Source organism: Myotis brandtii, unplaced genomic scaffold (genome assembly GCF_000412655.1).
Source record: "Myotis brandtii unplaced genomic scaffold, ASM41265v1 scaffold470, whole genome shotgun sequence".
In the NCBI taxonomy this organism is placed as follows: Eukaryota; Metazoa; Chordata; class Mammalia; order Chiroptera; family Vespertilionidae; genus Myotis; species Myotis brandtii.
Window position 1 is genome coordinate 2,487,111 of NW_005367953.1, and position 14,431 is coordinate 2,501,541.

A 14,431-nucleotide genomic window follows, 5' to 3' on the forward strand; every position below is an offset into this window, starting at 1 on the left:
TGCCACAAAACGGAACCGGAACCTGGCCAAGCACTGCTGTCGAGCTGTCACTTCACAGGCACCAGTGGGATAAAGAAATTGTTCGATGACACCAACAGCAGGGCTTCCCTCCAGCAGCACCACTGCCCCTTCCGGCTGGATATCTCAGTCAGAGGACTTCGAACGAATGAGCAAGTGGAACATGTGGACCTTGTTTGGATCCTGATTCAGAAAAAGCAAATGTGAAAAAATAAAATCACGAGACTATCAGAGAAGTTTGGACAGTGGCCAACTGGCCTCAGAGAATCCAATTAAAAAAAAAAACAAAAAACAGAACCTGCAGAGGCTGGAGGGTGCCTGGGAGGCTGTCACCAGTCAGACAGTCCTACCACAGACATGAGGCAACCAGCCCACTGCCCTCCCGCACTGGGGAACAGAGGGGCAATGGCCACACCCTCCCCTGGGGCCTGGCTCTGCTTGTCTGCAGCCTGCAGTGCACTTGCACACACTGGCTTTGATCTGGGGGGTGGGCGGGGGGGTGGTTTGCACTTCAGTGGTGACAGAAATTATTTCCTCAGCTTGTTCTCAGGGTCCTCTACACATGTCACAAGGTCACATCCAGCAGGCTCTCTGATGGCCCCGGGAGCTGCACATGGGCAGGCAGGTTTGCCCTTGGTGAGACTTCCCCAGCCCCGACCACAGTGGTCGAGCACCCTGGCAGGCAGGCAGAGGGGCCACTGTGAGGGGACATCCTGTGTGACCCATCCCAACACGGGACAGGAGGGCGGGCCCAGAGCATAGCAGGGATTTGCCGACCTAAGCACAGAAAAAGGAGAAAGTTTCGTGAATCAAACCCCGTTGCGGTCCAAAATGAATTAAAAACATCTAGACAGAGGACCTAATCTAGAAATCCTCTCCTAGAAGAAACTCACCAATTTAAGAAGTTATTCTGAACCAGAAATACACCCCACATGCACACACATATGTGCCAGCATACACATTAAAAAAACACACACGCACATACACATGCATGCACGCACGCGCGCACGCGCGCGCGCACACACACACACACACACACACAGTCTAAGAATCCTTCCACAGGCCAACACTTGTTTTGTTCATCTCAGTGGGTCTCCTAACGACAGCGCCATGCGGCTAAGTCCAGCACCACCCACAGGAGAGGTGCCTGGAACAGGGTGCGTGTGGAGGGAGGAGAACCGGCAGCAGCTGTGAGCAGCCGTAGACCCAGGGCGATTCAGGGAAGAAGTGGCCGAATGCCCTGCCGGGTCAGGGGACTCAAGATGAGAGGACACATCTGTCTCCACAACTTCCTGGTGGCTCTTCTGAGAACAGAGGTCACAGCCCCCAGTGGGGCCCGTTGCCATACGATGCAAATCAATGAATGGGCAGCACATATGTTTGCTCTCGGCTCCTTCTGTCTCTCCTTGGAACCGAGGAGGCCCTTCAAACAACAACCTTCTGGAATCCTGTCCGTTCCTGGTTCCCCCAGAGACGGTATCAGCGAGCATTGAAGTGATAACCACCCCAAGTCAGTCACCTCGGGCCAGCCGCGGCCGACCGGGTCTGCGAGAGAGAACACACTGAAAGCAGCTTGCTGAGGATGCCAGGTGCCCTGTGGTACCCGCCAAAGGCCTGGTCTCATTGCTGTAACTGGGGATCCGTGTGCCAAGGATGACAAACGCACTCCAACCGCCTCCCTTTCCTTCATAATTCAGTGTTTGCCCACCTTCTCTCACTCCCTTTGGGGAAAGAGCTGCCAAAGACTCAGTTACTTCTTCCAGCCGCCTGGAGGGGAAGGAGGGGGCCCTGGTGGGGCTGCATGTTGCTTTCGTGTATCAGTGCCCGGGGACCCGTCAAGCCCCTGCCCAGCTGAAGGCTCGAATTATTATTTATTTCAATGAAAACCTGAAATTCGCCTACAAACACCATGGAGGACAGCGAGACGCTGTGGCTGCAGTTCCAGGATCAAGCTCAGCGAGTCGCGGTCAGCGTGTGTGCAGGGCCCACAGCAGAGGAGGCTGCGACTACAGCGTGCAGGCCCAAACACTGAGGCGCTGCGGGAGGAGAGGAATGACCACTGGCACGAGCCATGAAATCTTCACAGTGTTTGGGTCTCAGTGGAAAACTCAGGAGTGACTGCCAAGCATGTTCCAGAAACCCTCTCCGTTTCCCGTGTGCGCCCTGAGCACGTGGGGCCCCTTGACGGTCCCTGTCACCTTTGGTTTTAAACTACAGGCAAAGGCAGCAATTGGCCAGCCTGTCACAGTGGTGCCGGGTTCACAAAGGCCGCCTTCCCCAGAGAAAGAGCTCCGACCGGGACCTGGCTCCGCCACACGATGCGAGGTGGTTTGGAGCACATCCGTGCAATAAAGACTCCTTAGGGGAGGGCCAACAATCGTCTAAACTGGGAAAATCCCAGGACAGGTACCCAAGCATCCAATTGGGAAATAGCCTCCCTCCTAGAATATTCCATTTTCAAAGGAAAAAAGCAGATCTCGCTGCTCACAAACAGTGTTGCTTCGAGATGTCTCCAAGCGTGCAGATTAGGAATGGGTTTCTCTTTGGGCAGCTTTAGACCCAGAAACTCCAAATTTCCAGGTGTGCCCAGGTTCCAGCCCAAATCCCATCCCTTACAGCAGGCAGAGGCGAGTCTCAGAGGAGCTCAGGAGGACCCTGAACGCCACTCAGCCGCTGAACTCCCTGGGAGCACTCCCACCGGCCTGGGCCCTCGAGTTGAGTGCCTTTGAATTTCAGGTCCAGGACATTGGGGACATTGCGGGGGGGACCAGGGAAACAGCCGGCTGCAGGCCGTGGCGCCGGGGCATCACCCACATGGATTCCTCCTGGAACCTGGTCGCTCTGCCCCCTCCCCACCACCTGTCTCCCCTGCCCCAAGAGCCTGGCGGGAGTTCAAGTGACTAGTCCGGGGCCAGCGCACACTGGCCCTTAGGACCATCTGCTGTGTCCCTTCCTGAACCGGCGCAAGGTGCGGGTCCTGGTTTTCAAGAAACTCAGATAATCCTCACAGGAAGTCAAGGAATGTGAATACAATGTAATCACGCCTGTCCTGCTTGTGGGGGTCTGTGTAGCTGAGACCTTCTAAACGAGACGTGTCACCTCTGAGACTGCCTCCAACCAGACACATCTTTCCGGTTCGAGACCAGCGGTGCCTTTGTGTCCATGCAGTTATTTGATTGATGCCGCCCTGAGCTGCAGGCTCCCCCCCTCGGGCCAGGACAGGATAGGCTTTCTCCCTCTTTTTACACTTTATCGCCAGGGCCTAGTACACAGAGCGGCCCTTAGGAAGTGCCTCATAAGTGTTTGTTGAATTGGTATTTACTCATGACACGAGTAAACGTGGCGCTTCCAGGATTCTCAGTAGCTTTCCTTGTTTCACCACTCAACTGGCCAGGAGAAATATTAACTCGGACCAACACCGTTTTCACTTGGAGATTCACATCCACGCACGGCCATGGACACCCCCCATTTCGTACTGCAAGTCTCACCTTACCTCCCAATCCCCTAACCAGAACCTTTGAAGTAACCACCAGTTTTAAATTCCTATGGATTCAGACCTACTATGTTGGTATAATCTTTCCACGTGACCTCACTGAATCCTCCCATCCTCTCCCTGGAACAGGACTGTTAGTCTCAAGACACAGATAAGGAAGCTGGGAAGCAGGAAAGCTGGCTTTTTCAGGATCACACCACTGAGCAACGGCAACTCCGTGTCAGTAACTGCTCTGACCTGGGCCTCCACTGACAGAGCAAGTTCAGCGGCAAGAACAACGCTGCTCCTCACGCTCACAGCCTGTCTGTGGAGAAGGCCCATCCAGGCGGGAAAGCACAGGTTTGGGACATGGCCCCTGACTCCCCTTGGCATGCTTTAAAGAATGCTTACTTCTCCATCATTAACAACAATCTTTTTTACCTCCTTTCTAATCAGAGCTGAATCACCAGTTCCAATAACTCCTGTTATTCACAGCCCTCCCCCACCGCCCACTAGGATAATAGGGGGGAGGGAGGGGTGTTGCACACCCTCTGGGTCATTTTCAACAATTCCCAGATATGTTATGACCATGTTGCTTCACCGAGGCCCAACCTGCTTTCAAGTGCTTATGGGTCCTCCCCCACCTCAGTTTAGCTTACCTCATGGTGACTACCCCCCACAGGAGACGAGATCCGAACACTTCATTTCCCCCCACCCCCACCCCCATGTCAGGGGAAGTGCACCCTGAACCGCAGCCAGCTCAGGGGAGGGCGGCCTCGGCTGCTGTCTGAGCTGTGAGCTGGCAGAGTGCAGTGCAGAGTGCAGTGCGGCGGGAGGAAGTCGGGGAGGGAGCCAGAGCCTGCTGAGGAAGCAGCCTCCCTTGTCTGCTCCCGACCAAGTCTCATCTTCAAGGGCTGAGAGGCACACACTGGCTAATCTGCAGGAAAGCACTTTCTAAACTGCGCCGTGCAAATAACACTTCTTACATCTGCCATTAATTTGAAGAACATTAGGAAGAACCAAGATGTAAAATAGGGATTTGGGGGTTATCTGACAGTTGGAATTGTTCCCATTCATCTTGACGGTGAGCAACACCGCTTCACTTGTAAAGGACGTAAATTATTTTCGGAGCGCTGCCTGGGAGGGTAGAGCAGGCCTAGGATACTGACCTGTGATCAGACTGAGTTCCCAAGAAAACGACTGGGTCTCTGATCTTGGTATTCTTGGTGCCTTGCTAGGCAGTGCCCGGCAAAACCAAATCCCTGTGAATGGTTGAAGGAACGACTGAGGGAATAAGTAACGTAACCTCCGTAACCTCCGGATTAGGGGAGGTTACGTTACGCACCTGCCAGATCAGGGTCACACACTTACCCAGTGTGGTTCTGAAAGCCATAAATAAGGTAACGTAACCACCCTGGGCAGAGAGCCCGGCTCTGTGAAGTCAATACCTGATCCTCTCCTTTTCGCCCTCCTTCCTCTTTTTGGATCTTTGTTGCTTTTCTTTCTTGACGTAACCTCCGGATTAGGGGAGGTTACGTTACGCACCTGCCAGAGCAGGGTCACACACTTACCCAGTGTGGTTCTGAAAGCCATAAATAAGGTAACGTAACCACCCTGGGCAGAGAGCCCGGCTCTGTGAAGTCAATACCTGATCCTCTCCTTTTCGCCCTCCTTCCTCTTTTTGGATCTTTGTTGCTTTTCTTTCTTCCTTCATGAGAACGAAGCTGTTCCGTGTGTAAGGAAGAGACAATCTGTAGGGCCCTGTGCTCTACAGAGCGAGAGCAGCTCTGGCCCAGAACCCGCCCCAGCCAGGGCTCAGCCGGTTCCCCCAGGGCAGTGACACAGCTTCAGGCTCCTACCGGAATGTCTGGGGTGGGGTCCCCCTGAGTCAGCCCAAGCATCCCCCTCGGGTGCCCAAACCCTCCCTCCTCCACAAGGACCCCCAGGTTTGTAAGCATAAACCCCTACTTTTCCTGGTGACCCCGAGCCTGCACTTCTCAGAGGTCAGTCTGGGGTCTTGATTTCATTCCTGACACATAATGATGAGAACTAAGCAACAGTGAATGTTCTCAGCTCTTGTTATTTCCAAGGTTCAGATTTCCTAACAATTGTTCTCTTATCAGGACAACTTACAGAGAAATGATCCAACCAGGCAACCGGGAACATGGATCATAGAAAAATTTGGCCCCAGAAAGCGTTTAGGTTCAGTCCTTTGTTGACACCCATTGGAAGGCAGCGTAACAGAGGGGTGGGGAGCGCTGGGCCGCGATCCCAGGAGGAGAAGGCACCAGATGCCGGGCTCGCAGTCAAAAAGGAGGCTGGTTAGAGGGCGGTGTGAGGGGGGGCTCCCTGGCTCGGAGGTAAAGAAGGCAGGGAGAGCCTGGCTGGTGTGGCTCAGCGGTTGAGCGTCGACCCAGGAACCAGGAACCAAGATTCTAGGTCAGGGCACACACTGGGGTTGAGGGCTCTATCCCTAGTAGAGGGTGTTCAGGAGGCAGCCAATCGATGTTGTTCCCTCTCTCATTGATGTTTCTATCTCTCTATCCCTCTCCCTTCCTCTCTGTCTCAAAAAAAAATCTATAATAAAAGCGTAATATGCTAATTAGACTAGACGTCTGGTTCCGGCAGCCAGGGGAAGGCCTACTCTTGGATTTCATGCATCAGGCCTCTAGTCAATAAATAAAAAATTAATAAAAACATATCTTAAAAGAACGCAGGGAGAAAGAGAAGGGAAAGGGGGAACAGGTGACCTGGGACGCACCGTTTGGGACACTAGATAATGAACAAGATCACTCGTGGCCACTGAGCTAGAAAGCCAGCTCGTGCCAGAGGTCAGACCTACTCAGCTCGGTGAGGTTTCTCTGGTGTGGTTGCAAGGTGGACACGTTAGCACCTGTGGCTAAACTTAAGCCACGGGACACGGGACTGTCCCGTTTTAAATCAAAGAAATCAACACCAATATTTGAGAAAATGGCATACCAAACACAGATAAATCTTCAGGATCCACAGACCGGGCCCCTGGGAAGTAATACTCAGCCAAAGGAAGTCTGAAAACCACCGAAATGGAACAAGAGCTGCACTTCTTTGAGAGCAAACTGGGCTGGCATGGAACCGAGGACTCCGTTCAGATTGGGGGAGGAAGCGCTCGCGTAATAAATCTGGGCGAGTATGTTTTATTGTTATAAAGTAATTAAGGTCCTGAACAGGCTGTCTCCTTACATTGAAAGGTGCATTTTGTCTCTGGAGAAATGTCAGCAGAAAACAGGATTTACTGTGCTGTTAAAAGTGAGGGAAAACACATTATTGGGGACTGGAGGGGCAGGAGTAGGAAGTGAGTGATGTCACACACTGGGCCTGATGCATGTCTCCGGGGCAAACTGGCGCCTGTCCATCTCCAGTTATTCCCTGCCCTCACTCTGACCCTCCAAACAGCCAAGGAGCACCCACTCCCAGAATTGTTCCCTATTAATTCTTCCCACTCAACACTGTTCATATGCAGCTTCCTCTCCAACAACTTGAAATACGACTTCTGTGAGTTTTGCCTAAATATTTTTCCTCATTCCCATCGATTTGGCTCCGAATGTCCCTTGAGTAAAGCAGGCAAATGGCAGAAACACAGAATCCTAAGTATTGCCTCATTTGGTGCCTGTTTTTGTTTTATTGGGGGGTTAGGGGAAGGATAGGAGGGGAGAGAAAAAGTCAGTCCCCATTTCAGAATCCTGGGTTTTGCCAAGTAACTGTCACTTTTACCAGAACGTTATTTCAGGGGCTCAAGTTTGAACCTTAACATCCTCCTCTGACGGTACCTCCCAAAATTCTTATCCAAGGTGCCACTGCTTCGTGCAATAGAACCAAAGAGAGAATATCTGCATTTTGTTTAGAAGCCGACGATCTGGAAGCATGGATACTGAAAGATTCTTCTTAATTTCTCATTTTGTTTCTAACGTGTATTTTGGCCAGGAAAAGAAGAGGCATTCAAATAAATTCCTTTGCAGATTTAAGATATGATGAAAGGGATGGTGGGTAAGAGAGAAACCAAGAGGAACTGACTTAGGATAATCACATCTCTTAGAAATAAATATACCCATATATGCAAATAAATGTGTACACACATGCATTTATGTAATCACATCTCTTACAAATATATCCATATATGCAAATAAATGTGTACACACATGCATTTATGTATGATGACAGACTAAACTGACAAGGAAAACCCTTCCCTCCTTCCACTATTCAGCTGGTAAAATGTACATTCCTGTTGTAATATAGAAGCCCACTTAAGAGAATGAGACGTGTCCATAAAGGAACAAAGAACTGAATTCACAGTCTGAAATATAAGCGTTAGGGGCTGGGAGTAGGGACAGGAACGTGGCCTTGCGTGCGGGCGCAGGAGACCACCTAGAGCGGGACTGCTGCACCAGTAAGGGCAGAGAACACCCAGGCACAGTGTCACAGTGGGTTTCACTATCACAAGGTGAGAAAACAACAGGAAAGGCCGAACCACTGCTATCACTGGGGAGCTGGCCTGGAAACCCACCCACACCCTGGGGCACAGAAGCAACCCTTGCTGCAGACGAGGTCATAAGGCTACACACCCCACCAAGAAGCAAACCACCATGGGAGGCGGGGCAGTCAGTAGAGGCAGCTAACAGAAAAATTAGCATCTTAAGAACTCAAGAGTCCTACCTGGTTTGGCTCAGTGGATAGAGCGTTGGCTTGCAGACTCAAGGGTCCCAGGTTCCATTCTGGTCAAGCACACACCTGGGTTTATGGGCTCGATCCCCAGTAGGGGGCATGCAGGAGGCAGCGGATCAATGATTCTCTCTCATCATCGATGTTTCTATGTCTCTCTCCCTTTCCCTTCCTCTCTGAAATAAGTTTAAAAAAGAATAGGCAAGTTTTGAAAAAGAATCAAAGGAAACTTCAGAAATGAAAAGTATAGTCAATGAAATTAGAAACTCGATAGGCATGCCCTGACCGGTTTGGCTCAGTGGATAGAGCGTCGGCCTTCGGACTCAAGGGTCCCAGGTTCGATTCCAGTCAAGGGCATGTACCTTGGTTGTGGGCACATCCCCAGTGGGGGATGTGCAGGAGGCAGCTGATTGGTGTTTCTCCTTCATTGATGTTTCTAACTCTCTATCCCTCCCCTTCCTCTCTGTAAAAAATCAATAAAATAAATTAAAAAAAAAAAAAGAAACTCAATAGGCAAACAGATTACAGAGCTCAGAACAGAATCTGTGCGATGAACCCAAGGCAGTTACTGAGAATGCAGCACAAAGAATCCTAAACCATATGAGAGAGGATGGGCTCAAAGTAGTCGAAGAGAAATCCCAGAGGGAAGAACAGTGAATGGAGACGAAGTAATAATAGTCAACAACATAAGAACATCCAAATTTTTTTTTTTAGTGAAGAAAAGCAAGAGCCAAGCAAGAGGAATAAAAATAAATCTGAGTAAAAACAGTGGTGAAACAACAATAATCGAGACAAAATGCAAAAATGGGGTGGGAAGTCATGCTTGTTATAAAATAGTTCACTAACCCAGCAATGCAGTTTTCTATGCTGTGTTTGCTCTTAACTCCGTTGATAGGGAGACACATGTAACACACAGAGGCAGCGGCTCTGACCCGCAACGTTCTGTGGGGAGAGCCGCGGTGCCGCTCGCTTTCAGAGATGTCCTTTTAGTCTCATCTGTCCATCTGAATCGTCTCAACAATCTACTGCCCACACATCCAAGGGCCCAAAACTGAGTCCTGGATTTTTTACTCGAAATTTCACTAGTCTTTACTACTCTTCGGTATCACAGCTGCCAATTTTTCTTAATTGTTCACTAATGAAAGTGTCATGGTTTTTCTAAAACCTAATTTACCAATGATCAAGTACCCAGAGCAAATTCTGATGACAAGAACCCCATCTTGTGGCAAAATGTTTCGCAGGCAAGCCTGGCCCCACACCACGTTGCCATTCTCACTGGGAAGATAAATCTGTGTGAGAAGTTATCGTTTTATCTGCTTCACCGACGGAATTTCTAACCCAGCATTTATCTGAGTCTGTGAGGGCACCAGAGGATGCAGTAAATCTGCAGAGCACAGTGATTCTGGGACTCTGAGTTATTTTCAAGTGAAAGCTGGTAGTCTGTGTGCAGCTTACCGCAGGAATATTTTAAGAGAAAAGCAAACATTGACTCTGGCTTAGCTCCTGAAATGTTATCATCTGTTAGGTATGGTTCAGATACTCCACATTCAACAAGATGAACTCACTTACCCGTAACAAATGACACCCCAATTACCATGACACCTGACAAAGGTACCCCCCACAGCACACGCCTACCCATATTTCATATCACTCGTACCTTACCCCTCTAAACGGTGGCTTTTAAGCAATATCTTTTTGCCATTTTAAAAGGCAGTAAAACAAGGTTCTAGAATATCATCTCCATCTTTTTTTCCTTTACCTCTTCCTTCCTCTCTCTTAAATCAATTTAAAATAAAATTAAATGTCTTCCTCAATGACTTCTCCCACTGTCCGACCTATGTTCCCATTTAAGTCTTATTGTGAAATAAGCTAAAAAGCATAAAGCACTGAGCACAAGTTAAAAAAGACAGTAGATTAATATTAAAACAGCCTTTTATTTGTTAATGTCACATAAGAAATTTAAGCAAGTTACACTATCTTAAAAAAAACACAGCTAACGCGTTTTAAGAGAAACCCTCCCTCCCCCTTCCCTCTCTCCCCCCATACCCCTGGTGAATTATGAATCTAAGAGAAGAAGTAACCATAAAACAAAGTTTCGTGGAATCCTTCATCCAGGGTGCTTACATGATTAGGTTAATATTGCCATCTTACAAAATTTCTCTTTTCTATTAAAAAAAAAAGTTGTAGCCATGATTGTTTATTACAAAAAAATTCAGTACAAAATTTCGATATATTGAAAAACGCTTTTCCCCTCCCTCACAGCACCGTTATATGTAGCAGAGAATAATCAAGAGCAGATTGCTAATCTATATGGAGCAATCTTCAAATTATGCCCAAACACACAGTGGTTTAATGACCCTCCCTCCCCTTCTCATAAGAACTTAAAAAAAACAAAACACATACAAAAAATGTCAAAAAATTTGAGGGACCCTTTCCAAACAGTACAGTGAGTTCAGTGTCAATAATTCACATCTTGCAACAAAGTGTATGGATATGACTTCTTTTACAAAACTTTCAGTGTCAAAAAAGGAAATTAAGGCCATCATTTCGCAGCTTAAAAATTCACATAAAGGAAATATAAAAATATTCTGTGCTTCTGAGAAGGCTCTGCACTATATGTAGGTGAGGATTACCGTCCTTCTTCACTTTGAGGAAGACAGTCGACTTGAGAAGTTCACATAATTGCACAGCTTCTATTGGTTGCTCGAGGGGCTCCCTGATGAGGAAAAGAGAAAGAGAAATTTGTGCTAAGAAAGTGGATCAGTATTTTAACGAGAGATGCTACAAATCCGTATCTTCAAGTGGACCCTCATCATTTCTCACTTAATCCTTTTTCATCCGCCCCTTAAGGAATTCTTCCCCAGAAAACTCTAACAAATTCCAGCACAGTGATTCTCAACTCCGGTTACACTGAGGAGCTTAAAGAAAATAAATTCTGATCTAGGTCCCTAGATCAATTAAATGAGAATCTATTTATACAAAATGGTAAAGTTCCTAAGGGATTCTAATATGCAACCAAAGCTGAAAACCTCTGTCCACTAACTTCCTTTAATAACTTAGGAAAGAGATTGATGGACTCCATTCTGAACGACCACATCAGAGAACAACACGCCGGCTGGCTCCTCAACATCCCCGTCCTGAAGCATTTGCATTGGGTTCATCTTCAAATGTGAAAGTCATAGAAAAACTTCCCATCAGCCTGCAAGGCCACTGGATTCGTTCACCGCTGTGAAGTCCAACTAGCTGATCTGTCCTTCCATCTCCTGTCTTCTGAACCTTGATATTATTTTCTCTGATCACAAAAGCTAAACACCTCACACATCTTTAACTTCTATGTTCCTTCTCTCACCCTCAAGTTCAGCCACTGAGCTTAATGAATCTGCATTTTAATAGTTCCTCAGGGCCCTGGCCGGGTAGCTCGGTTGGTTAGAGCGTCATCCCAATACGCCAAGGTCAGGGCACAAACAACAATCAACCACTGAATGGAATGCATAAGTAAGTGGAACAACAAATCAATGTTTCTCTCCCTCTCTCTCTCTCTTTCTCTCTCTCCCACCCCCTTCCTCTCTCTCTCTCTAAATGAATTAAAAAAAAAAAATAGAAGGAACAGTCCCTCTGTACCTCACTTCCTCTCTCTCTCTCTCTAAATGAATTAAAAAAAAAAAAATAGAAGGAACAGTCCCTCTGTACCTCTGCAATCTCCCTTGTAGAGTCAATGCCTCTGACATTGTTTCAGTTTCCCCTCTGCTTCAAAATGTGCAGCCGCTACTTGCCCGGGTGTTCTACCACCTTCAACCCCGCCTCTCTCTCACGCACGCCCTGCAATACAACTGGACGCACAGATACACCTCGTGTGTGAGTCTTGGCATGCCCCCTGGTGAACTAAAGATCACCACAAACTCCCTGCCGCGCCTCCCCTAAGGAAAGAGTGGAGACTTTGGCCCTCACCTGGAGCCGGCCTTACAACTGCTTTGGCTGGGAGAATACCTGGGCCTAGAACCCGGCGCTCTTTGTTTTCACCCTCTTGGAGGGTGCTTTGGCGGGGAGAATACCTGGGCCTAGCCTGTAAGGAACCCGGCGCTCTTTGTTTTCACCCTCTTGGAGGGTGCTGCCAAGTTATAGAGCTGGGTCTGAACTGCTGAATGATGAGCAGCCACATGGAAAGAGATGTGAGGGACATTCCAGCCCCAGCCAAGCTCCCAGCAACTGCTTGATTAACTCAATCTCCATCACGGGGAGCAAGATAACCTCCCACCTGAGCCCAGTCAAACCACAGAATCATGGGAAGGAAAAAGCATTGTTTTAAGCCACTAAGTTTTGGGGTGGTTTGTCAATGTAACAACAAATAATTCAAACACCCTCAGAACACCATCGTCTGCCTCTCATGCCCCAACAATTGCCCGTCCCTCAAAACACTGGGCAAGCAGGTTTCCCTGAGATCTCAGCTACTGCGGGGCCCTGAGAGCTCTCTCCAGCGGCTGGCCGACTACCACTCCCGCTGAGCCACCAGTCTCGCCCCTTCAGATACCTGGCATCGTTATTTTACTCCCAGTCATTGCAACGTTTCATTAAGGGCGGGAAATGGATCCCGAGCTTGTTTCTTAGTGAAGCCAAGTCTAAAGTATCTCTTCTTAAAGAGTCCCTGAAATGTATGAAGTATCCAGGCCAAAAGTTCATGCTACCTCATATAACCCACCTCCAGTGGTTCTCCACCATGGGGACTACACGCGTAAGGTAATGTTCGTTTGGAGTAGGATTGGGACTCATAAAGCAAAATGAACAGATTTATAAATCTGGAGACAGTCTAATGAAAAGAGCAGTTTTGATGAATGACCAGACTCAAACAGCTTGAGAATATAAACTGAAGGCTCGTTAGTTATTAGTAATTCCAATTTAATTAAAATCAAATTTGGAGCTTCTTTAAGGGCTCTCAAAAGCCCAAGCACCAGCTAAAACCTATCTTGCAATTAGATGATTAGGAACTTAATATAGCAACGAGTTTGTTTCGTTCTGAAGCTGAATATTGCTCTGTTATTTTTTTTTAAGTTTACATGCAGATGCTTACTCTAATTTAGTGGTGTACACTTCTCAATCACAGAACCCTTAGGTAAATAATTTTGAGCATGCATTCTAATTACATATGCTTATTTATAAGTGTCACACATGTCCTACTGTATTATGTACATAAAAAAAAAAGACAAAACTGAAATTGGATATAATGAGAAAACAATGTTTTACAACGGCACACCAACATTTTCTTGCAGTAACCTGATGTACTCTCCTGAGGATCTCCTCAGGAAAAGCAGCCCCCATCGTAGATCACTGTTCTGGCTCATCAGGCACAAGGGAAAACCCAAACTCCACTATTGGTTTTGGTTTTCATGTGATTCCATTAATAAAATTTAAAACAAATATATTGAAGTAATACCTGCTGGTGGAAAAGTTCTTCCTCGATCGCCACTTCAGCTCCTTCCTCCTCCTCCTCTTCCTCTTCAGGTATGGTTGTCTTAAAGACTGTACTTCTTTGAGCAACCTCCTAAAAGCAAGAGTAGTTTGATTTTAAGTTGAAACCAAACGTAAGTGTAAGAAATAGCATTCCTACATCAGGGACTTTGTTTAAAGTGGCTCATCAGTAGCTTTAGCTACTGAACAGGAATTTTTGCATAATTAGAAGCAGTTCTTAGATCTTCAATATTCCCTGCAGAGAAGCTTCTGGTATCCAATTTGAAATGCTTGCTGAGAAGGTCCCACTGCTTCGTATCCCATTCTGTTACTCCAAATTCTGTAAATGATTTGGCAGATTGAATTCTTACAACCCTCCACGTGAATGCAGAGTAAGGCTCTCACTTGGCTCCAGCAAAAAGAAGGTGCTAGCCCTAACTGGTTTGGCTCAGTGGATAGAGTGTTGGCCTGCGGACTGAAGGGTCCCAGGTTCGATTCTGGTCAAGGGCATGTACCTTGGTTGTGGGCACATCCCCAGTAGGGGGTGTGCAGGAGGCAGCTGACCAATGTTTCTCATTGATGTTCCTAACTCTCTATACCTCTCCTTTCCTCTCTGTAAAAAAGCAATAAAATATATTTTTTTAAAAAAAAGGTGCTAAATAAATGCTGAATCAAATGAAGTTGGAGTCCTGGCTGGTGTGGCTCAGTTGGTTGGGCATTGTCCTGTGCACCTAAAGGTTGCAGGCTCCATCCCCAGTAGGGGGAAGCCAATGGATGTTTCACTCTCACATCAATGTTTCTCTC

General features: G+C 47.6%; 1 protein-coding gene across 1 annotated transcript in view; it reads right to left on the bottom strand.

The window, feature by feature from the left end:
- Positions 1 to 10,101: 10,101 nt before the first annotated feature.
- LMNB1 (lamin B1) overlaps positions 10,102 to 14,431 on the bottom strand; it is a gene marked incomplete at its 5' end in the record, with an annotated part of 37,465 nt that continues 33,135 nt past the window's right edge. Inside the window, 2 exons of the mRNA XM_005875859.2 lie at positions 10,102 to 10,901; positions 13,614 to 13,721. Of these exons, the coding sequence (XP_005875921.1) occupies positions 10,860 to 10,901; positions 13,614 to 13,721 (150 nt within the window). The remainder of the gene's footprint in view (positions 10,902 to 13,613; positions 13,722 to 14,431) is intronic.